We start from the raw sequence: 25,348 nt of genomic DNA on the forward strand, positions 1-25,348 counted from the left end.
CCCATACATATATCTGCCATGTTGTGGAGTCAACATTAGTCAGAATAGCATTATAAATATTCACTTACCTTTGATGATCTTCATCAGAATGCACTCCCAGGAATCCCAGTTCCAGAATAAATGTCTGTTTTGTTCAATAATGTCCATTATTTATGTCAAAATAGCTCCTTTTGTTAACGTGTTCAGTCCAAGTAATCCACATTCATAAAGCACGTTCACTAGTTTCAGAAAGATCCGTTGCAGTTAGTAGAAACACGTCAAACGATGTATAGAATCAATCTTTAGGATGTTTTTAACATAAATCTTCAATAATGTTCCAACCGGACAATTCCTTTGTCTTCAGAAATGAAGTTGAACGTAGCTACCTTTCACGTGAGCGCACGAGACTGAGCCTGTGGCACTCTGCCAGACCACTCACTCAAAGAGCTCTTATGAGCTCCTCCTTTAGAGTAGAAGCATCAAACAAGTGTCTAAAGACTGTTGACATCTAGTGTAAGTCGTAGGAAGTGCAAAATGACCAATATCCCACTGTGTATTCGATAGAGGCTGAGTTCAAAAACTACAAACCTCAGATTTCCCACTTCCTGGTTGGATTTTTTTCTCAGGTTTTTGCCTGCCGTATGAGTTCTGTTATACTCACAGACATCATTCAAACAGTTTTAGAAACGTCGGAGTGTTTTCTATCCAAATATACTAATTATATGCATATTCTAGCTTTTATGGCTGAATTTGGGCACGCTTTTCATCCAAAATTCCCAATAATGCCCCCTACCCCAAAGAAGTTAAGGAAGAGTATTATGAATACTGATGTTAACCTTTCTGGTTATAACCTTTTTCGGCGAGACAGATCTTCCAAAGTTGGGGGAGTGGCAATCTTTACCAAGGATCACCTTCAGTGCTCGGTTGTCTCCACCAAGTCTGTTCATCAAACAATTTGATTTGATGATTTTAAGCATTCAACTTTCAAATAGCTCTTTGTTGGGTGCTACCGTCCTCCATCGGCACCAGCCCGTACCCTTAAGTACTCTCTTGGCCCCTTATACTAAGAATGAATTTGTCCTGCTAGGTTGACCTAAACTGGGACGTGCTTAAACCACCTGACCAAGTCCTAAAGCAATGGGACTCCCTAAATCTTCCTCAGATTATTGCCAATCCGACAAGGTATGACTCCCAACACCCAGAAAAGGTTACTCTCCTTGATGTTATCCTCACAAATATTCTGGATAGGTATCAGTCTGGCGTTTTCTGTAATGACCTCAGTGATCACTGTTTTACAGCCTGTGTTCATAATGGCTGCTCAGTCAAACGACCTGTCCTGATTTGTTATAGACGCTTGCAAAAAACTTTAATGAGCAAGCCTACCTTCATGAACCAGCCTCTGTAAAAGGGTATAGAATCAGCTTGATCCCTTTTTTAAAATATATTTTCAGTGGTATTGTTAACAAACACACCCCCATAAAGAAAATTACAATTACAATTACAATTAAAAAAAGGTTCAGCCCCTGGTTTGACGGTGAGTTACTCCACCTCAAGAATTGAATTTGGCTAAAGGCTCGGCAAACGCATACTCAGGCTGATTGGCTCTTGTTCGGGCAAATGAGAAATAAGTGCAGTAAGGCTATTCGGAAGGCCAAAGTTAGTTACTTTAAGGAGCGGTTCTCTCTCTGTGGGTCTAACCCCAAGAAGTTCTGCAAAAACGGTTAAAGACCTGGAGAATAAACCCTCCTCCTCACAGCTGCCCATGTTGATGATGTGATTGTTACTGACAAGAAGCACATGGCTGAGCTCTTTAATCACCACTTCATTAAGTCAGGATTCCTATTTGACTCAGCCATGCCTCCTTGCAACATTTCCTCATCTCCCACCCCTTTCTAATGTGACTATCCCCAATGCTTCTCCCTCTTTTCCCCTGCTCCGCTACAAAGTTTCTCCCTGCAGGCAGTCACTGAGTCCGAGGTGCTAAAGGAGGTCCTGAAAAAAGAAACATCTGGGTCAGATGGTTTAGACCCTTTCTTCTTTAAGGTTGCTGCCCCTATCATCACCACGCCTTTCTCTGACCTTTTTAACCTGTCTCTTCTTTTTGGGGAGGTTCCCATTGCTTGGAAGGCAGCCACGGTTTGTCCTTTTTTTAAAGTGGGAGATCAAGCTGATCCTAACTGTTTATAGGCCAATTTCTATTTTTCTCTGGTATGCAATCTGGTTTCCGCTCAGGTTATGGATGTGTCATTGCAACCTTAAATGTCCTCAATGATGTCACTATTTCCCTTGATTCTAAGCAATGTTGTGCTGCTATTTTTATTGACTTGGCCAAAGCTTTTGATACGGTAGACTATTATAATCTTTTGGGCCGGCTAAGTATTGGTGTCTCTGAGGGGCCTTTGGCCTGCTTTGCTAACTACCTCTCTCAAAGAGTGCAGTGTATAAAGTCAGAAAATCTGCTGTCTCAGTCACTGCCTTTCACCAAGGGAGTAACCCAAGGCTGGATCCTAGGCCCAAAGCTCTTCTCAATTCACATCAACAACATAGCTCAGGTAGTAGGAAGCTCTCTCATCCATTTATATACAGATGATACAGTCTTATACACAGCTGGCCCCTCCCCGGATCTTCCCAATGCTCTACAACAAAGCTTTATTAGTGTCGAACAAGCTTTCTCTCCCCTTAACCTTGTTCTGAACACCTCCAAAACAAAGGTAATGTGGTTAGGTAAGAAGAATGCCCCTCTCCCCACAGGTGTGATTACTACCATTGAGGGTTTAGAGCTTGAGGTAGTCACCTCATACAAGTACTTGGGACTATGGCTAGACAGTACACTGTCCTTCTCTCAACACATACAGTTGAAGTCGGAAGTTTACATACACCTTAGCCTATTACATTTAAACCCAGTTTTTCACAATTGCTGACATTTAATCCTAGTAAAATTCCCTGTCTTAGGTCAGTTAGGATCACCACTTATTTTAAGAATGTGAAATGTCAGAATAATAGTAGAGAGAAGAATTTATTTCAAATTTGATTTCTTTTATCACATTCCCAGTGGGTCGGAAGTTTACATACACTCAATTAGTATTTGGTAGCATTGCCTTTAAATTGTTTAACTTAGGTCAAACGTTTCGGGTAGCCTTCCACAAGCTTCCCACAATAAGTTGGGTGAATTTTTTGCCCATTCCTCCTGACAGAGCTGGTGTAACTGAGTCAGATTTGTAGGCCTCCTTGCTCGCACACGCTTTTTCAGTTCTGCCCATAAATATTCTACAGGATTGAGTTCAGGGCTTTGTGATGGCCACTCCAATACATTGACTTTGTTGTCCTTAAACCATTTTGCCACAACTTTGGAAGTATGCTTGGGGTCATTGTCCATTTGGAAGACCCATTTGCGACCAAGCTTTAACTTCCTGACTGATGTCTTGAGATGTTGCTTCAATATATCTACATAATTTTCATGATGCCATCTATTTTGTGTAGTGCCCCAGTACCTCCTGCAGCAAAGCACCCCCACCACATGATGCTGCCACCCCCGTGCTTCACGGCTGGGATGGTGTTCTTCAGCTTGAAAACCTCCCCCATTTTCCACCAAACATAACGATGGTCATTATGGCCAAACAGTTCTATTTTTGTTTCATCAGACCAGAGGACATTTCTCAAAAGTAGGATCTTTGTACCCATGTGCAGTTGCAAACCATAGTCTGGCTTTTTGATGGCGTTTTTGTAGCATTGGCCTCTTGTAGAGCGGCCTTTCAGATTATGTCGATATAGGACTCATTTTACTGTGGATATAGATACTTTTGTACCTGTTTCCTCCAGCATCTTCACAAGGTCGTTTGCTGTTGTTCTGATTTGCACTTTTTGCACCAAAGTACGTTCATCTCTAAGAGACAGAACGCGTCTCCTTCCTCAGCGGTAAGACGGCTGCCTGGTCCAATGGTGTTTAAACTTGCGTACTATTGTTTGTACAGATGAACGTGGTACTTTCAGGGGTTTGGAAATTGCTTCCAAGGATGAACCAGACTTGTGGTCTACAATTTGTTGTCTGAGGTCTTGGCTGATTTCTATTGATTTTCCCATGACATCAAAGCAAAGAAGCACTGAGTTTGAAGGTAGGCCTTGAAATACATTCACAGGTACACCTCCAATTGACTCAAATGTTGTCAATTAGCCTATCAGAAGCTTCTAAAGCCATGACATCATTTTCTGGAATTTTCCAAGCTGTTTAAAGGCACAGTCAATTTAATGTATGTAAACTTCTGACCCACTGGAATTGTGATACAGTGAATTTTAAGTTAAATAATCTGTCTGTAAACAATTGTTGGAAAAATAACTTGTGTCATGCACAAAGTAGATGTCCTAAACGACTTGCCAAACTATAGTTTGTTAACAAGAAATTTGTGGAATGGTTTTAAAACGAGTTTTAATGACTCCAACCTAAGTGTATGTAAACTTCCGACTTCAACTCTATCAAAGCTGCAGGCTATAGTTAGATCTAGACTTGGTTTCCTCTATCATAATCGCTCTTCTTTCACCCCAGCTGTCAAACTAACCGTGATTCAGATGACCATCCTATCCATGCTAGATTACAGAGACGTAATTTATGGATTGGCAGGTAAGGGTGCTCTAGAATGGCTAGATGTTCTTTACCATTCGGCCATCAGTTTTGCCACCACTGCTCCTTATAGGACACATCACTGCACTCTATACTCTCTTTAAACTGGTCATCTCTGTATACCCATCGCAAGACCCATCGGTTTATGCTTAATTATAAAACCCTCTTAGGCCTCACTCACCCTATCTGAGATATGTACTGCAGCCCTCATCCTTCACATACAACACCCGTTCTGCCAGTCACATTCTGTTAAATGTCCCCAAAGCACACACATCCATGGGTCGCTCCTCTTTTCAGTTCGCCACAGCTAGCGACTGGGACAAGCTGCAACAAACACTCAAACTGGACAGTTTTATCTCAATCTCTTCATTCAAAGATTCAATCATGGACACTCTTACTGAGAGTTGTGGTTGCTTTGCGGGATGAATTGTTGTCTCCTTCTTGTCCTTTGTGCTGTTGTCTGTGCCCAATAATGTTTTGTGCTGCTGCCATGTTGTGTTGCTACCATGTTGTTGTCAAGTTGTGATGCTACCATGCTGTGTTTTCATGTGTTGCTGCCTTGCTATGTTGTTGTCTTCAGTCTCTCTTTATGTAGTGTTGTGTTGTCTCTCTTGTCGTGATGTGTGTTTTGTCCTATATTTATATGTTATTTATTTGTTTTATTTTTAATCCCAGCCCCGTCACCACAGGAGGACGTTTACCTTTTGGTAGGCCATCATTGTAAATAAGTTTGTTCTTAACTGACTTGCCTAGTTAAATAAAGGTTAAATTAAACAAAAATAAAACATCTCATTGTGAATGGAATTTGTATGTTTTAAATGAATGATTAGAATATTCCACCCTAAAACTATATAATTGTATGAAATTGATTAGAATAATCAAATTATTATTAATGATGTGTGTAGTCTTAGTCAGTAAAATGATAATAAATGATGCGTGTAGTTTTAGTCAGAATTAGGGTAAAACAATATATCTGTACAATATGTCTCTATAGTATCTTGAACACAGACTGTCTGAGCAAAATTCGGTGCCGACCTTGCTAGGGGCCTCTGAGAGATTTGGGAGAGGGCAGTGAGTACTCCCTAATCTTGAGGGAGGACAGGGAGTGCTTCTCACGGTTCCTAATATTTGTCGGCTGGGTATTGATACAGTATGTGCGTAGGATACCTACTGTTCGTGTGTATAAATTAATGGTTTTGTACAACGAACCAGCGCTCTAGTGAATAAACATTTTGACTATTTAGCTGGGCCTCTGTCTGTTTCATTCAGCCAGTATCTTACAAATTCTGGGTTGCAGACCAGGTAGTTTAATTGAATTGGGTTATAAACATTGAGAACATAATTCTCGTGACACTCATGAAAAGCTGTAGACCACACTATTTACCAATATATTTTGTAGCTGTCTACATACCACAACAAACCGATGCTGGCACTAAGACCGCACTCAATGAGGGACTTTAATGTCGAAAAACTCAAATCATTTTTACCTCATTTCTACCAGCATGTTAAATGTGCAACCAGAGGGGAAAGAAACTCTAGACCACCTTTACTCCACACACAGAGATGCATACAAAGCTTTCCCTCGCCCTCCATTTGTCAAATCTGACCATAATTCTATCATTCTGATTCCTGCTTACAAACAAAAACTAAAGCAGAAAGCACTAGTGACTCGGTCAATAAGAAAGTGGTCAGATGAAGCAGATGCTTCGCTACAGGACTGTTTTGCTATCACAGACTGGAATATGTTCTGGGATTCTTCCGATGGCATTGAGGAATACACCACATCAGTCACTGGCTTCATCAATAAGTGCATCGATGACGTCATCACCACAATGACCATACATACATACATACTCCAACCAGAAGCCATGGATTACAGGCAACATCCACACTGAGCTAAAGGGTAGTGCTGTCACTTTCAAGGAGCGGGACTCTAACCCGGAAGCTGATAAGATATCCCGCTATTCCCTCCGATGAACCATCAAACAGGCAAAGCATAAATGCAGGACTAAGATTGAATCGTACTACACTGGCTCCGACGTTCGTCGGATGTGGCAGGGCTTGCAAACTATTACAGACAACAAAGGGAAGCTTACCAGATGTGCTAAATTACTTCTATGCTCGTTTCGAGGCAAGTATCAGTCTGCTGTCCCCACATGGTTCAAGATGGCGACCATTGTTCCTGTACTCAAGAATGCAAAGGTAACTGCACTAAATGACTATCACCCCGTAGCACTCACTTCTGTCATCATGAAGTGCTTTGAGAGACTAGTCAAGGATCATATCACCACCTTACCTGGCACCCTAGACCCACTTCAATTTGCTTACCGCCCCAATAGGTCCACAGACAATCGCCATCACACTACATACTGCCCTATCCCATCTGGACAAGAGGAATACCCTTGTAAGAACGCTGTTCATTGATTATAGCTCAGCATTCAACATCATAGTACCCTCCATGCACATCATTAAGTTCTAGGCCCTGGTTCTGAACCCTGCCCTGTGCAAATAGGTTCTAGACTTCCTGACAGGCAGCCCCGAGTTGGTGAAGGTAGGAAACAACATCTACACTTCACTGATCCTCAACACTGGGGCCCCACAAGGGTGCGTGCTCAGCCCACTCCTATACTCCCTGTTCACCCATGCATGCCTCCAACTCAATCATCAAGTTTGCAGACGACACAACAGTAGTAGGCTTGATTACCAACAACGACGAGACAGCCTACAGGCAGGAGGTAAGGGCTCTGGGAGTGTGGTGTCAGAAAAATAACCTCACACTCAACATCAACAAAACAAAGGACATGATTGTGGACTTCCGGAAACAGCAGAAGGAGCACCCCCCTATCCACATCGACGGGACAGCAGTGGACAAGGTAGAAAGTTTTAAGTTCCTTGGCATTCATATCACTGACAAACTGAAATGGTCCACCCACACAGACAGTTTGGTGAAGGAAGCACAACAGCGCCTCTTCAACCTCAGGAGGCTGAAGAAATTTGGCTTGTTACCTAAAACCCTCACAAACTTTTACAGATGCACAATCGAGAGCATTCTGTCGGGCTGCATCACCGCCTGGTACGACAACTGCACCGCCCACAACCGCAAGGCTCTCCAGAGGGTGGTGCGGTCTGCACAACGCATCACCGGGGGCATACTACCTGCCCTCCAGAACACCTACAGCACCAGCTGTCACAGGAAGGTCAAAAAGATCATCAAGGACAACAACCACTCGAGCCACTGCCTCCAGAAGGTGAGGTGCATCAAAGCTGGGACCGAAAGACTGAAAAACAGCTTCTATCTCAAGGTCATCAGATTGTTAAATAGCCATCACTATCACAGAGGGGCTGCTGCCTACATACACAGACTTGAAATCATTAGCCACTTTAACAAATGGAACACTAGTCACTTTAATAATGTCAATTGAATAATGTTTAGATATCTTGCACTACTCATCTCATATGTATATACTGTATTCTATACTATCTACTGTTTCAGTCTATGCTGCTCTGACATTACTCATCCATATATTTATATATTCTTAATTCCATTCCTTTACTTAGATGAGTGTGTATTAGGTATTTGTTGTGAAGTTGTTAGATATTACTTGTTAGATGTTGTTGTACTAGAAGGAACTAGAAGCACAAGCATTTCGCTTCACCCGCAATAACATCTAGTAAACACGTGTATGTGACCAATACAATTTGATTTGATCAACAACTACAGGAAACATTTGGTTGCAGTCATTGCAGCTAAAGGTGGGACAAACAGTTATTGAGTGTAAGGGGGCAATACATTTTTCACACAGGGGAATTGGGTGTTGCATAACTTTGTTAATTAAATAAATTAAATAAGTTTATACCGTGGCGGAGATCTTTGTGGGCTATACTCGGCCTTGTCTCAGGATGGTAAGTTGGTGGTTGAAGATATCCCTCTAGTGGTGTGGGGGATGTGCTTTGGCAAAGTGGGTGGGGTTATATCCTTCCTGTTTGGCCCTGTCCGGGGGTGTCCTCGGATGGGGCCACAGTGTCTCCTGACCCCTCCTGTCTCAGCCTCCAGTATTTATGCTGCAGTAGTTTATGTGTCGGGGGGCTAGGGTCAGTTTGTTATATCTGGAGTACTTCTCCTGTCCTATTCGGTGTCCTGTGTGAATCTAAGTGTGCGTTCTCTAATTCTCTCCTTCTCTCTTTCTTTCTCTCTCCGGAGGACCTGAGCCCTAGGACCATGTCCCAGGACTACCTGACATGAGGACTCCTTGCTGTCCCCAGTCCACCTGGCCATGCTCCTGCTCCAGTTTCAACTGACCTGAGCCCTAGGACCGTGCCCCAGGACTACCTGACATGAAGGCTCCTTGCTGTCCCCAGTCCACCTGACTGTGCTGCTGCTCCAGTTTCAACTGTTCTGCCTTATTATTATTCGACCATGCTGGTCATTTATGAACATTTGAACATCTTGGTCATGTTCTGTTATAATCTCTACCCGGCACAGCCAGAAGAGGACTGGCCACCCCACATAGCCCGGTTCCTCTCTAGGTTTCTTCCTAGGTTTTGGCCTTTCTAGGGAGTTTTTCCTAGCCACCGTGCTTTTACACCTGCATTGTTTGCTGTTTGGGGTTTTAGGCTGGGTTTCTGTACAGCACTTTGAGATATCAGCTGATGTACGAAGGGCTATATAAATAAATTTGATTTGATTTGATTTGATATTTTTTTGTTATTTGGTTCTGTTTATCTAATATTAGGTTTTGGTTGAAGATCTGATAACATTCAGCAGAAAAATATGCAAAAAAATGTAATCAGAAAGGGGGGAAATACTTTTTAGCTCTAACTTTTAGAGCTATAAGCTATTATGACCCCATCACTGAAAGTTACAACTCACAGGAACACATGTATTCTGTTTCCTTCTACGATGCTCATAAGCCTTGCAGGTCTCATGAGAAGGGACAGTGACATAACCACAATTGAAGCAATGCAGATCTTATTTTCTAGACACACAATTCCTACCTGATGTTTTCGTGAACTTTGCAAAACCTTTTGAATGCATTTCAGTCACTTTGTGATGCAAGTAAAACATGTAATCAAATAATTTCACATTTTCTTATTAGCCTTATGAACATAACTTTGTTACAGTTTCTATCTGTGCTAGAATGGCCATAAAATGTTAAATAAATTAGTATATCGATATCGGCCCGCAATATCCACATTGGTGCATCTCTTATTGAATGACTATATTATATTTTTGAAATAACTGCCTTGGCCTTGTGGTTAAAAAGTCCACCCTGAGATTGAAAGGTTGGGGGTTTGATGCCCAGTTGAGAATTGAACCTGATGCCTCTCTGCTTGACACTCAGCATTAAGGAGTTGAATTAGGGGTAAGGCCCTGCAACAGACTAGTGTGTCGCCCCCCCCCCCCCCCCCGTCCCCCCCCACTCAGACCACTTGCCCACACAGTCCTAGTGACATTTTTGCTTGAGAAATAGTTTTTTGCAACAAAAAAATATTTTATTTTTGACCACTTTAATGAAAAACTATTACAGTAAGGTACCTAATTGTTAACCAGAAATTATTTGATATTGAGATCAACAGCTGCATTGGGCCTTTACAATGCAGGAAAATAATTTTACATTTACTAAAAAAATCTAGGGGAGAAACCCCCACACCCCGCCTAAATTGGGCCCCTCCATGTTCAAAAACAGACTATGCCCCTGATTCTACATTTACTATTGTACTATTACATATCCTTTCTGTTACACAGCATATTTCCCAACAGAATCAGTATTAGTATAATATGGAGCTGATCGACATACTTGTTGAGCATTCTTGATAAGTCGACGAGCCTGCGCCTTGATACTGGGCATATCTGGCTCAGAGGGGTTAACCAGCGTGGTGACCTCGGTGGGGCCTATGAAGTGATGCTGTTGGGGCCAGCCAAGGTCAAGACCAGGTGCATCCAAGTCAGAGTGCACAGGCCAGTATGTGTCTGAAGAGCCATCTCCCTCAGACTCTACATACGGGAGCTCTGGCTGAGTGCTCTTGTATGGAATTTGCACTGTGCACCTAATGTGCTCAATTTCCTGTCTGGAGAGGAAGTCCACCACATCCGCACTCTGAAGGAATTCATAATAGCCCTCCAAGTCATCCTCCACAAGTGCGTCAATGGCCAGCCGGTACTCCTCGCGGAAGTGGGAAGGCAGGTATTTGGGGTCCAGGGGGTTATCCCCTGCTGAGGAACACTGAGAGCGGTGTGCCATGCTGATTCCTGAGAGAGAACCTGAGAGGGTACACACAATATGAGAACTTGGTAGGGAGGAGGGATGGAAACAAAGTTATACGGTTGCAGATGTGTATGATCAATTCTGCTTATTTATGGGTGATTTTGCAAATGCGGGCCTTTTTGTGTCTCAGGGTTAGATTTGTAAAATAAAATGTTAATTTCACCAACCACAAAAAAAATCACATCCATTAAGTAGAGACTAAAATAATCTTAAACTTTTTTTCCCCCAACTTTCAATGTTTTTTTGTTTGTTTTATTTTCTAAAGCCTTTCATGTCTGGATTTCACTGTTTTTGTCCTGTCTCACACCCAGACGTTTGACATTATACTATGTATTACACTTACAAAAGTTTTGATAATGAGAAAATAATGCACCTGTTTTTAAAAAGAGGCAAATAAATGGACACAATATACATGTTAGACGTGCATAAGCAATTTGTTACTTTTTTTTTTACACAAAATACAGTCGTCTCTACGTGTTGTTATTGCCACCACGAAAAGCAAATTACATAATAATAACGTTTTTTTTAAGTTTGTTTACTTGGTTACCATGGATATGAACAGTGACAGTGGGGCGCATTGATGACGTCATTGAGGGAGATTCAACTTTTGATGCCGGGAAATTATAGAAAAATAAAGGTAAATAAATAGGACTTAAGTAAATAATATTGTACGTCATTACCAAATAGGCTATAATGTCAGCAAATTTTTAGATTTAAAAAATATATTTTAATTATGTGTATTTAGGATACATTGTATGCTAGCTGTTCAACTGGATTTAGCAAACCAGAATCCCTGCTATTTATGAACAAATACTATAAAAATGTCATTCCCACCACACGTTATTACCACCACATAATGAACTGTGATGCAAAGGACAGAATGTGGTGGTAAAGACAAAATGTATTAGTTCATACATTTTTACTTACCTTAAGACCGAAAAGAAACATAAATTACATATATGATCATGGTTAAGTTGAAATTGAACACTTATTTGCTAAATAAGACCATTACATTTTGTATTTTGTTTGGATGATTGTGTGATTTTGATGTCTATTTATGTGATTTTCTATGGTTATTACTGACTTTAATTATTATTATTTTTTATATAAGAACCCCTCTTAAATCAACCAAGGAGAGGACAATGACATGTATTAACAAAATCAAACAAGATCCTATAAGATACCAAGAGTATCTTAAGAAACAAAAAGATACCTCAAGAGAAAAGAAAGTGGTGAACTGAAACCCATCTCACAACTTTCCCAGTGAGAAAAAGGGGGGCGGGGGGGGCAATGGAAAATAAACCAAAGAAACAGAAGATCAACTATCCATAAATGAGTGGTTATGGAGTCATACATGTCAAGGAACACACCACATCACTCACCTGAAGTCTTACAGCTACAGAATGATGACCTACCTGCCCCTCAAATGGCACCGGATTCCGACTCCTATTAAAACTCAGAAACCCCAAAACAGAGGCCGTAGGAAGGTGAGAAAAAAAACAGATCCAAAGTCTACAGAGATCTATGTATGGCAAATATGAAGTTGGAGGCCACGGGAAAGAAAAATGAGAAAGTATTACAATAAATATATGATAGATTGTCAGAGAAGATCCGTATTTAGGATACTCTCAGAACAAAAACGAAACACCAAATGCGGTCAAAGCCACAGAATCTGAGAAGAATAACATAACACCATCATATCAGAGCCGCGAGATAAATATCAGAAGCAACAGAGTGCAAAAGACCAACAAGTGACATCCAAGGTTTTGGCTGAGAAATGACTAAAAAGTATTCCATGGTGAAAATGGTCCACAGAGAATTTGGATTCTCTGCAAAGACAATGTGTGGAAACAACAAACAGCCAGACTGTCTGCAGTACTCAAGAAAGAAACATTTGAATGCAATTAGCCCAGCAATAGAAGGTTAAATAAAAATGCTCTTTGAATGTCATGATAACAATCGAGCATCAACAGGAAAAAGGGCAAGATTGACAAGACACAAGAATAAAATAAAGAAGTGATAACTGAACGACACACTGGCAAAACTCCATCAAAAGTTTGAATTATCAGAGGTTAAACTCTCATATACTGAGTTCACCAAAAGATGTCCCTTTTGGATTGTCAATCCATCAGTGAAAGACAGGGACACATGCCAACCTTCAGTTCATGGCAGACAAGTTGTTATATCAGAGTGGTTAAAAGCAGCAATATTTAAGAATTGGTTGGGTCTTTGTGTTGCGAGAAGATGACCAAATAGTGCATGTATCGAGAGTGCCCTCTTTGCAAAGAGAAAGAGCTGCAGACTTCCGCTTTTGACGGTGGCCGACAAACATGGTGGTTTGAGTAGAATGCAAGGCAGAATAGTGAGAGGAAAAAACTAAAGATGGAACAAAAGAGAAGTTTAATGTCCATTTGACTGTAAATGAGAAGGTGTACGGTAGGTACCCTTCAAACTCTACTGGAAGACTTCACATGCAATTAGAAGAACAAACTTGGGAAACATACAATAAAATTAAACATGCACAACTGTGACATTCAAATGTTTAAATTTATTTTTCATCAGTTGTTTTATATGAAATGTAATTTGTCATTACAATCACGAAACATATTTTTGAGGAAACGGTGTATTAAATTACAATTGATATTGATGATTTTTCCAATAGGTGAACCTTATGCTTGATCTTAAGATAATACGATTTTGATGTGGTAAATACATATTTCTGAGTTTCATCAATGCATATATGGACATTTAGACATGACAATGATGAATACATATAACTAAGAAAACTTCCAAATAGTAAAAAAAAAAACATGATTTAAAAAAATCATGACAAATGTTTTTTAAAATACATTAAGCACAATTTCTTTGATTTCCTTTTCAAATAAGATAGCACATTTTATAACGTGGTGGTAATGACATTTCCCCTCGGGTATTTGGGGAAACTGATAAAATTCTGTAATAGTATGGTCTCAGCCACTATTAGACCTTGTTTCCAGATAGATAAAAAGCAGATAAAAAGCAGTTTCAAGACGTTTTATTTTCTAAAATATTTAACATCCAAAAGCACCCGTATTTGCAAAATCAGCCTTAAACAAAATATGTCACCATTTACATATTCATATTCTCTTGTGTATGTCCCTGTGTAACCCAACACTAAAACAAAGTGGAAAGGGGGATGGATATATGCCACAGGGTAAAAAGGCTTATGGAGTGGCTCCTCCCTCTGGCACGACAGTCAATTCTTACTCCATTTGCAAGTTCATATTTAAGCAGGCTGACATGAAAATGCAGAAATACCAAAGACCGTACAATGTGAAGATAGGCGAAAACTGCTTCTCCAATAGAAATCCCTGATCACGCTTGTAGGCGATATCATGGCGACATTGGCTAGCAAAGCTCATGCGTAGAAACACGTCTTCGGATCTAAAAGTCGTCTCGCGCCGAACTGCGCATGTGCAGGCACTCCTTCCATATAGGTAACTTTAACTTTTGAGTAATAACATGTTCAACTACTTAAGAATCTAGGTTGTGCCTTTATATTACGAGAAAATTAACAACTAAGGAATATTTTTTTCACTTCTCTGATTGACTTCTCAAACCCGCCCTGTTCTGTTTTGGTCTGTTTCGCAAGCGTTCCCGGAAGTTTAGCGATGTTGCGCCTCTGGGTTTAGAAACTCTGTGGAATACAGTACTCAAAAGCCCAACATAATGTAAAAATGATAAGGATAATGAGACTAATAACAAACATACACTTAACATAATAGTTTTCTAGGAAATATCTATAACTTCGGGGACAATTATGTTTCTCAGCTAAACAAAATAGCCTTGCTATTTTGGTGTTTGAATAAAGTAGGTATACATCCTCAAAACAAATCCCACGAACAAATCAATAAATATCAACCAAGAGAGAAATGTTACACATTATCTTCCCATATGTTTAGTGAAACAATTTGAGAACTCACTTTATGGCTCAACTGAGATTCTTCATGAATTGAATACGTCCATGGTTTCAGTTTAGGCTGTTTGCAACTATTTAGTCCTTCTTTCGAAACGTATTCTCCAATGAGACTGAATCGCATTCCTAGTCCGTGCTGGACTCGTCAAAAAGAGCGTGCTGTTTGACTTTATCACCTACTCCGGCAGAACCTGTTCATTTTCATGCTTGCTTGAGGCATGTTAGGGAGAATGGAAGAGTTTCAGAAATGAGAAAAACGCCCGTCTCACATATTGCTGACGATTTCTGCCCCGCCTCAACTTTACAGATTGCAACTGCAAATGTTCTATTTTTTTTTTACAGTTAGTTTGTAGCACGGTTATATCAGCCCTCACCCTTCCACACTCGGATATAATAGGAATGTGGTGTACATTGAACTGTCTAGTGTCGTTCCCTGCAGAACATTCATCTGGTGATAGGACTGTATAAATATTTGTCATTGTCTTGGTAGTCTTTGTCAACTGTTAACGATAATCATGGCCGGCGCCAGGACAGATGGATGGGCATTTGATTTCCATAGGGGGACACGTTTTTTTCATGCGAATTTGTTTAAAAGAGGCACGCTTTTTCATGCGAACTTGTTTAATGGGTGGTATAGTAAAGTGAGTGAGGTTCAAGTTTGGGGAAGCTAACAATTTATCCTACCATTTCTACCAATCTGCGTGCCAGCTCTGATTTGCATATGCGCATTTTTGTGGAAGTTTATTTTCAATAATAATGTTTTCGTTTTTCTGGTTAATCATACAAATCTGAATTTACATGATAAAAAAAAATCAAGTAACGCAGGAGCGAGCACCATACACACTGATAAACCTTGATCCATTTGCCACTAAATAAATGAGCGCATGAAACTTAGAGATAGGCCAACGCAGCAGTAGGCCTATAACTTCCATCATCAACTAAGTAAAATATTTAGGCATAAAGCCAACAAATAAAAAAAGAAGAAAATATCCTAATTAAAAAAACAGGTTCTTTCAGTTGAATTCATGTCTCTACTCGGCCTGTCAGCCTCACTTTCTATTTGTCTTGACTTGAGGTATCTCTAGTAAAGTGCAACATTGTATCAAATTAATAAACTGTGTCCAGCACGAAGCTGTCACTAGCGAACTTGTAACATTGTATCAACTAGCCTATTGAGCTTGGGACAGACAGCTGTTTCTGTGCAAGGGAAAAATCTTCACGTCTTTTATGACGTTTCCACTGGATGTATGGGATCGGTATATCACCGAGGTTAGACACAACATAAATTCTCCATTACATCTCTTGTTCACAATGACTTTTGCATTGATTGCCTTAGAAACATCAAAACAAGTGATAATTACTCTAAAAAGGTCTGGCCAACTTTTACAATCTTTGAATTGCATAACAAGTCAAGTGATGATGATATAAAGTAATGATATCATATAGAAATGCATTTAAATCTCTTGTTCACAATAATAATTGCATTGATTGTCATAGAAACATAAAAAAGTGCTAACAATTCTAAATTCATAAAAAAGTAAAGTGATGGTTTGATATAAACAAATCATATACAAATGCATTTAAATCTCTTGTTTGTTTGAACAGCTTCTACGCCCAACCCATAAGACTGCATTGCCTTTAAACTGTTTAACTTGGGTCAAACATTTCAGGTAGCCTTCCACAAGCTTCCCACAATAAGTTGGGTGAATTTTGGCCCATTTCTCCTGACAGAGCTGGTGTAATTGAGTCAGGTTTGTAGGCCTCCTTGCTCGCACACGCTTTTTCAGTTCTGCCCACAAATTTTCTATAGGTTTGAGGTCAGGGCTTTGCGATGGCCACTTCAATACCTTGACTTTGTTGTCCTTAAGGCATTTTTCCACAACTTTGGCAGTATGCTTGGGGTCATTGTCCATTTAGAAGACTCATTTGCGACCAAGCTTTAACTTCCTGACTGATGTCTTGAGATGTTGCTTCAATATATCCACATCATTTTCGTTCCTCATGAGGCCATCTATTTTGTGAAGTGCACCAGGCCCTCCTGCAGCAAAGCACCCCCACACCATGATGCTGCCACCCCTTGCTTCACGGTTGGGATGTTATTCTTCGGCTTGCAAGCCTCCCCCTTTTTCCTACAAACATAATTGTCCCCATGTGCAGTTGCAAACTGTAGTCTGGCTTTTGTATGGAGGTATTGGATCAGTGGCTTCTTCCTTGCTGAGTGGCCTTTCAGGTTATGTCGATATAGGACTCGTTTTACTGTGCATATAGATACTTTTGTACCTGTTTCCTCCAGCATCTTCACAAGGTCGTTTGCTGTTGTTCTGGGATTGATTTGCACTTTTCGCACCAAAGTACGTTCATCTCCAAGAGACAGAACGCGTCTCCTTCCTGAGCGGTATGACGGCTGCGTGGTCCCATGGTGTTTATACTTGTGTACTATTGTTTGTACAGATGAACGTGGTACCTTCAGGCGTTTGGAAATTGCTCCCAAGGATGAACCAGACTTGTGGAGGTCTACACATTTTTTTCTGAGTTCTTGACTGATTTCTTTTGATTTTCCCATGATGTCAAGCAAAGAGGCACTGAGTTTGAAGGTAGGCCTTGAAATACATCCATCCATCCTCCAATTGACTCAAATGTTGTCAATTAACCTATCAGAAGCTTCTAAAGTCATGACATCATTTTCTGGAATTTTCCAAGCTGTTTAAAGGCAGAGCAAGGGGAACAACTACTTCAAGGTCTCAGAGCGAGTGACGTCACTGATTGAAACGCTATTAGCGAGCACCCCGCTAACTAGCTAGCCATTTCACACCGGTTACATATGTAAACTTTGGACTTCAACTGTATGTTTGCCATACCTAGCTAGCTAGCTAGCTAGCCAGCTAAGAGAGAGCATTGCATTATGGGTTTTGTATTTGACTGAGCTGCAACATATTTCCGCAATGATGTTGCCACCAACTTTGTTATATTGACAAAATAAAAAATGTGTTCACATATTAGTGTTATTTAACTGTTCAACACTGTTAGTCATAGAAAATGTGTGGTTTGTGATGGATTATCCCTTTAAAAAACATATTTGATTACCATCACCAGTTCCTCAATGCTAGCTATGCTGTCAGCTTTTACGAATGGGAGTTTAGCAGTCACTTCTTCTAAACCTGAAAATGTACTACTTCTAAATGTTCTGCAGCGAAAACAGTCTAATACATCCACATTGAACTTTAGTAACCACATTGTGGGCCATTACATAAATCAATCATGAGATTTGGCGAATATCGCTTTTTGTTAGATCAGATTTGTTGAATGTGTGTCAATCCGATGTGCTTCTATCCCCCCCAGTCTGCGCTCCATTGACCTCTTTACCGCATCCAGCCGCACAGGTGTTACCATGGTCACCAGCAAGCTTTCAGGAAGTGAATCTAACACCAACAACTAGTTGGAGAGGTTTGAAACCACCATCTCTTATTGGCTAATTGCAGGGGCAGACTGGGACCAGAAATAGGCCCTGGCATTTTTAACACACCGGACCATTCTGGCCCCCTTGGCTAAAAATGGACCAGCCCATCTGACATTTGCCCAAAACGCCAGATGGCCAGTCCGCCCCTGGATAATTGTACTACAGTTATGGGCTTCTAGATTGGTTCCTCTAGCTATTATTTTGACAAGATACCAGTTCACGCGGTACTTAACGTCCAGGGAAAACTGGCACCGTCAAAGGGAGCAGTCCAATCATAAAAGGCAGGTATGCAAGACATGCATGGCATTGGAGGATTAAAGCAGTCAGCCGATGTCGATCTGTTTCTGAATGTGACAATTTAGGCCTTAGCAAAAGCTTGTGGTCTGAAGTGAAGATGCAAAACAATTACAGACTACATCATTTTAGTTACCAATATCCCAGCCCATTTTGAACACAAACAGGCCTGTTTTTTGGTTTAAGTTACCATTCCATTATATGTGATATCCTAGCCTTCTGTACATAGTGATGTGTTGTGTTGATCTTTCTTTTGATGTGTAGTATAATTTCCACTCTTTGTTTGTGCTCTGGAAGGTGTATCCCCACAGCGCAGACAGAACACCGGCCGACCCAGGGTAGCCAGTCCACAAGAAATGCTGCTGCCAAGGCATAAGAAAACACCCTCTCTGCCAGTGCCAAGACTGTGCAACCACCAAGGAAAAGTACTGCTTTGTATTACTCATTCTAACCGAAAGGTTTCATGTTCAAATCCCCGAGCTGACAAGGTACAAATCTGTCATTCTGCCCCTGAACAGGCAGTTAACCCACTGTTCCTAGGCCGTCATTGAAAATAAGAATTTGATCTTAACTGACTTGCCTAGTTAAATAAAGGTAAAAAAATATACAATAATCTTACAATCGAAAATGAGTCAATTGGGCAATTTACCTTTGTCTTACTTCCATTGCAACAATGTAAAGAAGATCTGATTTGAATGTCCTCGTACACTTAGGCCTTAATCCTAAATTGAGATCTGTGTGCATAATTCTTGTGTAGTTGAAGTGAGACTCGCAGGTTGGCTGAGGTACATTGGTGACATCATACCTTCCCTAAGATCTTAAAAGCTACTGTCGCTCCAGGCGTGATAGCCAAAAGAGCAATAGAATATAGTCTATCACGGTTGCATTATGTGTTGTTATGCAGAAGGTTGGTGTCTTGTGTCCCGCCTGTGGCAGAACAGAATGCACTCTATTTATTAAACATGATTTATGAGAAAGACAGTGGACACATTACTTGGGCCTAAATTACACAATTGTCTCTTCGTAAACCTAAGGGAGTCTGATGTGGTCAAAGGAAGTGATGCAACTCACTCAAGTGGAAGCTTAAAAACAATCCCTCATTGTTCCCTGCAGGCACCACCCAAGGCACACAGGGGAGCAGTAGATAGATTCTCGACTCGCGACATACCATAGAGCAGGATTCATTGTTTTGACAACTGTTGCCATACTACTTTAGTCAGCAAATTAACAATTATTTATGGAGCCCTCTGATGATATTCATGAAGTTATATGAAACACATACCTTGTATGTATTCTAAATTTCAATTCAATACCATTTAATACTTTTTAAAAATTAAAATGTAACAAATCAATTTCTAAACATTTACAAACCATATATAAACACATAGGCCTATGTGAAATATTATGATAACAGAAAGGTCAAGGTCACCATATTGAACAGCACAAAGGAACCGAATACTCCAGGTAAAATAAATATTTGGGCTGTACAGATAGGATTAGGCGGTAAAGTCGACTGTACAATCTTATGTATACTGTGGTCATGCTCTATTGTCTGCACGGGTGTTGTTGTGTTAGTCTATTGCTTTGCGGTTTTGCTCTTGTTATTGTAAAAGACAATGTGTTCTCAATAATGTACCTGGTTACAAAGGCAATGAAGAAATACATCTTGACATACAAAGAAAATACGATAAGTCTGCACTGAGGCTAAACTACACCGTGCACACTATTTCATATTTATACATTTGAATAATAATAGGGCCTTGTTTTTCCTAACTGTATGCATGTTTATTGTTGATGTAGAGCCGACTCCAGAGGAGCTAGCTGCAGTGACCATCCAGTGGGCCACTCAAGGCCTGCTGGCCAGGTGAGAGCGGGGTGGGAGACGGAAGGAAAAACAGAACCACAAAGACCTTATGGATCATTTACATTTTAGCAGACACTCTTAGCCAGAGAAACTAACAGGAGCAATTAGGGTTAAGTGCCACATCAACAGACTTCTCACTTAGCTGGCAACCATTCGGTTACTGGCCTAACTCTTTAACCACTAGGCTACCAACCTACCTTCTAACATTGAGAAAGAGTCGTTTAGCTAATTAGCTATGATAATGGTGTTAGGTTTGGATTTATAAAGCATATTAACATTTTAAAATGTTAAATTCTGAGTCATAGAACTCTTGGCATTACACGTTGACTCCTCCTTTGTTCTTCTTTTAAATAGCATCCGTGAGTGTGCCTATGAGTGTGTTGCAGCGTACAATCAATGTGAGGCAATTGTTTCTGAAAATTAGAAGTGTGTGTGCCCTGATAAGTGTGTTTTGATTGGCCTGCAGTCTTTTATGGCACTACTACAAAGAGAACAGGAATAGGCAGAGCATGAAAGGAAGGAGGAGGACAAGAGGAAGAAGGAGGACAAGAGGAAGAAGGAAGAGCCATTTCTACGAACCCGACTTCTGGAAGCAGCGTTTGATGGAGAGGCCGAGGAAGTGTTAGCAATTCCAAAGGTGGTGTGACTGATATCTGTAAGATCTGTGGGGACGTGTAATGAAGACATGAGTAATTGACAAAAAAATGTATAGATGCACATGGGCCACATACTAAAGTGAAAAAGCTGTTGTGAAAAATGTTTATGTGGCAAATGACAATGATTTACTTCTCCATAACTTGGAAAAATGTTTTTCTTTGTCTTTATTATTGTGGCATCAATATAATCCACAATAGTATACACAGAGTGTACAAAACATTAGGAACACCTTCCTAATATTAAGTTGCACCACCCTTTGCCCTCAGAACAGCCTAAATTCTTTGAGGCATGGACTCAACAAGGTGTCGAAAACCTTCCATAGGGATGCAGGCCCATGTTGACTCCAATGCTTCTCACAGTTGTGTCAAATTGGCTGGATGACGTTTGGGTGGTGGCCCATTCTTGATAAATAAGGGAAACTGTTGAGCATGAAAAACCCAGTAGCGTTGTAGTTCTTGACACACTCAAACCGGTGCACCCGGAGTGCGCTGAGAGTCTGGAAGCATGTTCAGGGAGTGAGTGTTTTAATACATAAAATAAACAATGAACACAAACAACGCACTGACATGAAAACAGAATCAATAACACCTGAGGGAGGAACCAAGAGGAGTGACAGATAGAGGGAAGATAATCAAGGAGGTGATGGTCCAGGTGAGTGTCATGAGGCGCAGGTGCACGAGACGATGGTGCCAGCTGTGCGGGATAATCAGCAGCCTGATGACCTAGAGGGAGTATACGACACCTACTGTACTACCATACCCCGTTCTTGCACATTCACCCTCTTGTGTAAGTGTGCCATTCAATGTCTCAATTGTCTGAAGGCATAAACATCCTTCTTTAACCTGTCTCCTCCCCTTCATCTACACTGATTGAAGTGGATTTAACAAGTGACATCAATAAGGGATCATACCGTGTCATGGAAAGAGCAAGTGTTCTTAATGTTATGTACACTCAGTGTACATTTACAGGACATTTCTAACATAATTTTGCTTTGGTACTTATCTAGGTCTATGACAGAGACCCAAAACATGCCAGTGGCTGCTAAACCTACTTTGCATGATCAACATCACAGATGCCATCAGCAACACATCAGTGTCAGAAGCAGAAGGTGGGATCAGCCGGAGGTTATCACCCTATTGGTGGAGAGAACACACTGGTGAGATAATACAGCGCTAACAGAAATATTAGCTCTTGGTTAGATGAGATTGAGTGTTCCCCCACCAATTCCCATTGACACATACAAACTATTGATAGTCAAAAAAGCATGACTTGACTTAAACCCTTTCTTTTTGGAGCATAGGTCATATACAAGCTTCCTCCAGCAGGCAAACAACTTCTGAGTATTGGAGTTAGGTGTCCATGCCTAAGGCCTTAGCAATTGCAGAAGTATGTCAGGTAGTGTTTTTTTTAATAGGGTGTGTTTGGATGGCAGCCAATCTACAGAGCTCCTTTTTGGGGGCCATCTTGGAGCAGTTCAGCTGGGGGCAGACCCGAGGACCCACGCAGGTGCTGTCAGCACTCCAGAGCAGGCATGCAATAATCAAGGTTCTATATCTCTGTGTATGTGTGTGTTTGAGAACAAGAGAGAGAGACAGAGGGTGTCTGTATTTGTGTTTTACAAGCCTTGTTTGGCCTTATGTGTTTGTTGGCATGTTCCAGGTGGCTTCTTGGGATGGCTGTGATTACCATTTTACGGAACTGGGATCTGAGTGCCATTGACTCCATGCTGAGGAAGATGAAGGAGGAGCAATAGAGTAGGACAGAGGATGAGCTAAAGCAGAGAGAGGCTGAAACTGACCGGTAAGAGTCACGCCAAACTGTTCAACCCCACCCACTCAAAAGAGAGACATTTCATAGAGTTTGACACTCAAAACATACAGTGCATTCAGAAAGTATTCCAACCCATTCACTTTTCCACATTACAGCCTTATTCTAAAGTTGAATACATTTTTTAAAAATCCCCAGCAATCTACACACAATACCCCGTAATGACAAAACAAAACGTTTTTATTTAATTTAGCAAATGTATAAAAATACAAAAAAACAGATGTACCTTATTTACATACGTATTCAGACACTTTGCTATGAGACTCAAAATTGAGCTCAGATGCACCCTGTTTCCATTGATCATTCTTGAGATGTTTCTACAACTTGATTGGAGTTCACCTGTGGTAAATTACATTTTATTTGATTTATTTCACCTTTATTTAACCAGGTAGGCCAGTTGAGAACACGTTCTCATTTGCAACTGCGACCTGGCCAAGATAAAGCAAAGCAGTTTGACACCTACAGAGTTACACACGGAATAAACAAACAATCAATAATACAGTAGAAAAAGATTTATACAGCATGTGCAAATATGGTAGGATAAGAGAGGTAAGGCAATAAATAAGCCATGGTGGGAAAGTAATTACAATATAGTAATTAAAACACTGGAATGGTAGGATGTGCAGAAGATGAATGTGCAAGTTGAGATACTGGAGTGCAAAGGAGCAAGATAAATAAATGCAGTATGGGGATGAGGTAGATTGGATGGGCCATTTACAGATGATCTGTGAGCTGCTCTGAGAGCTGTTGCTTAAAGCTAGTGAGGGAGGTAAGAGTCTCCAGCTTCAGAGATTTTTGCAGTTCGTTCCAGTCATTGGCAGCAGAGAACTGGAAGGAGAGGCGGCCAAAGGAACAATTGTCTTATGGGGTGACCAGTGAGATATACCTTCTGGAGCACGTGCTACGGGTGGGTGCTGCTATGGTGACCAGCTGAGATAAGGTGGGGCTTTACCTAGCAGAGACTTGAAGATGACCTGGAGCCAGTGGGTTTGGCAACGAGTATGAAGCGAGGGCCAGCCAACAAGGTCATACAGGTCGCAGTGGTGGGTAGTATATGGGGCTTTGGTGACAAAACGGATGGCACTGTGATAGACTGCATCCAATTTGTTGAGTAGAGTGTTGGAGGATATTTTGTAAATGACATCGACGAAGTTGAGGATCGGTAGGATGGTAAATTTCACCAGGGTATGTTTGGCAGCATGAGTGAAGGATGCTTTGTTGCGAAATAGGAAGCCGGTTCTAGATTTAATTTTGGATTGGAGATGTTTAATGTGAGTCTGGAAGGTGAGTTTACAGTCTAACCAAACACCTAGGTATTTGCAGTTGTTCACATATTCTAAGTCAGAACCATCCAGAGTAGTGATGCTGGACGGGCGGGCAGGTGCAGGCAGAAATCGGTTGAAGAGCATGCATTTAGTTTTACTTTCATTTAAGAGCAGTTGCAGGCCACAGAAGGAGAGTTGTATGGCATTGAAGCTCACCTGTAGGTTAGTTAACACAGTGTCCAACGAAAGGCCAGAGGTATATAGAATGGTGTTGTCTGCGTAGAGGTGGATCAAAGAATCACCAGCAGCCAGAGGTCCGGACAACAGGCCCTCCGATTTGACATACTGAACTCTATCGGAGAAGTAGTTGGTGAACCAAGCGAGGCTATCATTTCAGAAACCAAGGCTGTTGAGTCTGCCAATAAGAATGTTGTGATTGACAGAGTCGAAAGCCTTAGCCAGGTCGATGAATACAGCTACACAGTAATGTCTCTTTTCGATGAGGTTATGATATCCTTTAGGACCTTGAGCGTGGCTGAGGTGCACCCATGACCAGCTCTGAAACCAGATTGCATAGCGAAGAAGGTACGGTGAGATTCGAAATGGTCGGTAATCTGTTTGTTAACTTGGCTTTCAAAGACCTTAGAAAGGCAGGGTAGAATAGATATAGGAGGTCTGTAGCAGTTTGGGTCTAGTGTCTCCCCCTTTGAAGAGGGGGATGACCGCGGCAGCTTTCCAATCTATGGGAATCTCAGACAATATGAAAGAACAGGCTAGTAATAGGGGTTGCAACAATTTCGGCAGATAATTTTAGAAAGAGAGGGCCCAGATTGTCATGCGGATTTGTAGGTGTCCAGATTTTGCAGCTCTTTCAGAACATCAGCTATCTGGATTTGGGTGAAGGAGAAGTGGGGGAGGTTTGGGCGAGTTTCTGTTGGGCTGTTGACCGGGGTAGGGGTAGCCAGGTGGAAAGCATGGCCAGCCGTAGAAAAATGCTTCTTGAAATTCTCAATTATTGTGGATTTATCGTTAGTGACCGTGTTTCCTAGCCTCAGTGGGCAGCTGTGAGGAGGTGCTCTTATTCTCCATGGACTTTACAGTGTCCCAGAACATTTTTGAGTTTGTACTACAGGATGCAAATTTCTGTTTGAAAAAGCTAGCCTTAGCTT

General features: G+C 41.1%; 1 protein-coding gene across 2 annotated transcripts in view; it reads right to left on the reverse strand.

Moving 5' to 3' along the window:
* LOC118402199 (protein FAM83H-like) overlaps positions 1-15,196 on the reverse strand; it is a 37,533-nt gene extending 22,337 nt beyond the window's left edge. Inside the window, exons 1-2 of one of the 2 annotated variants that reach the window (XM_035800217.2) lie at positions 14,823-15,195; positions 10,393-10,856 (exon numbers count right to left, since the gene is read on the reverse strand). In XM_035800217.2, coding sequence (XP_035656110.1) covers positions 10,393-10,836 — 444 coding nt within the window. In that variant the 5' untranslated portion in view covers positions 10,837-10,856; positions 14,823-15,195. Of the gene's footprint in view, positions 1-10,392; positions 10,857-14,822 lie in introns of both variants that reach the window. The other variant, XM_035800224.2, reaches the window with a different exon arrangement.
* Between the last annotated feature and the right edge of the window lie 10,152 nt (positions 15,197-25,348).

Source organism: Oncorhynchus keta, chromosome 2 (assembly GCF_023373465.1).
Source record: "Oncorhynchus keta strain PuntledgeMale-10-30-2019 chromosome 2, Oket_V2, whole genome shotgun sequence".
Taxonomy (NCBI): domain Eukaryota; kingdom Metazoa; phylum Chordata; class Actinopteri; order Salmoniformes; family Salmonidae; genus Oncorhynchus; species Oncorhynchus keta.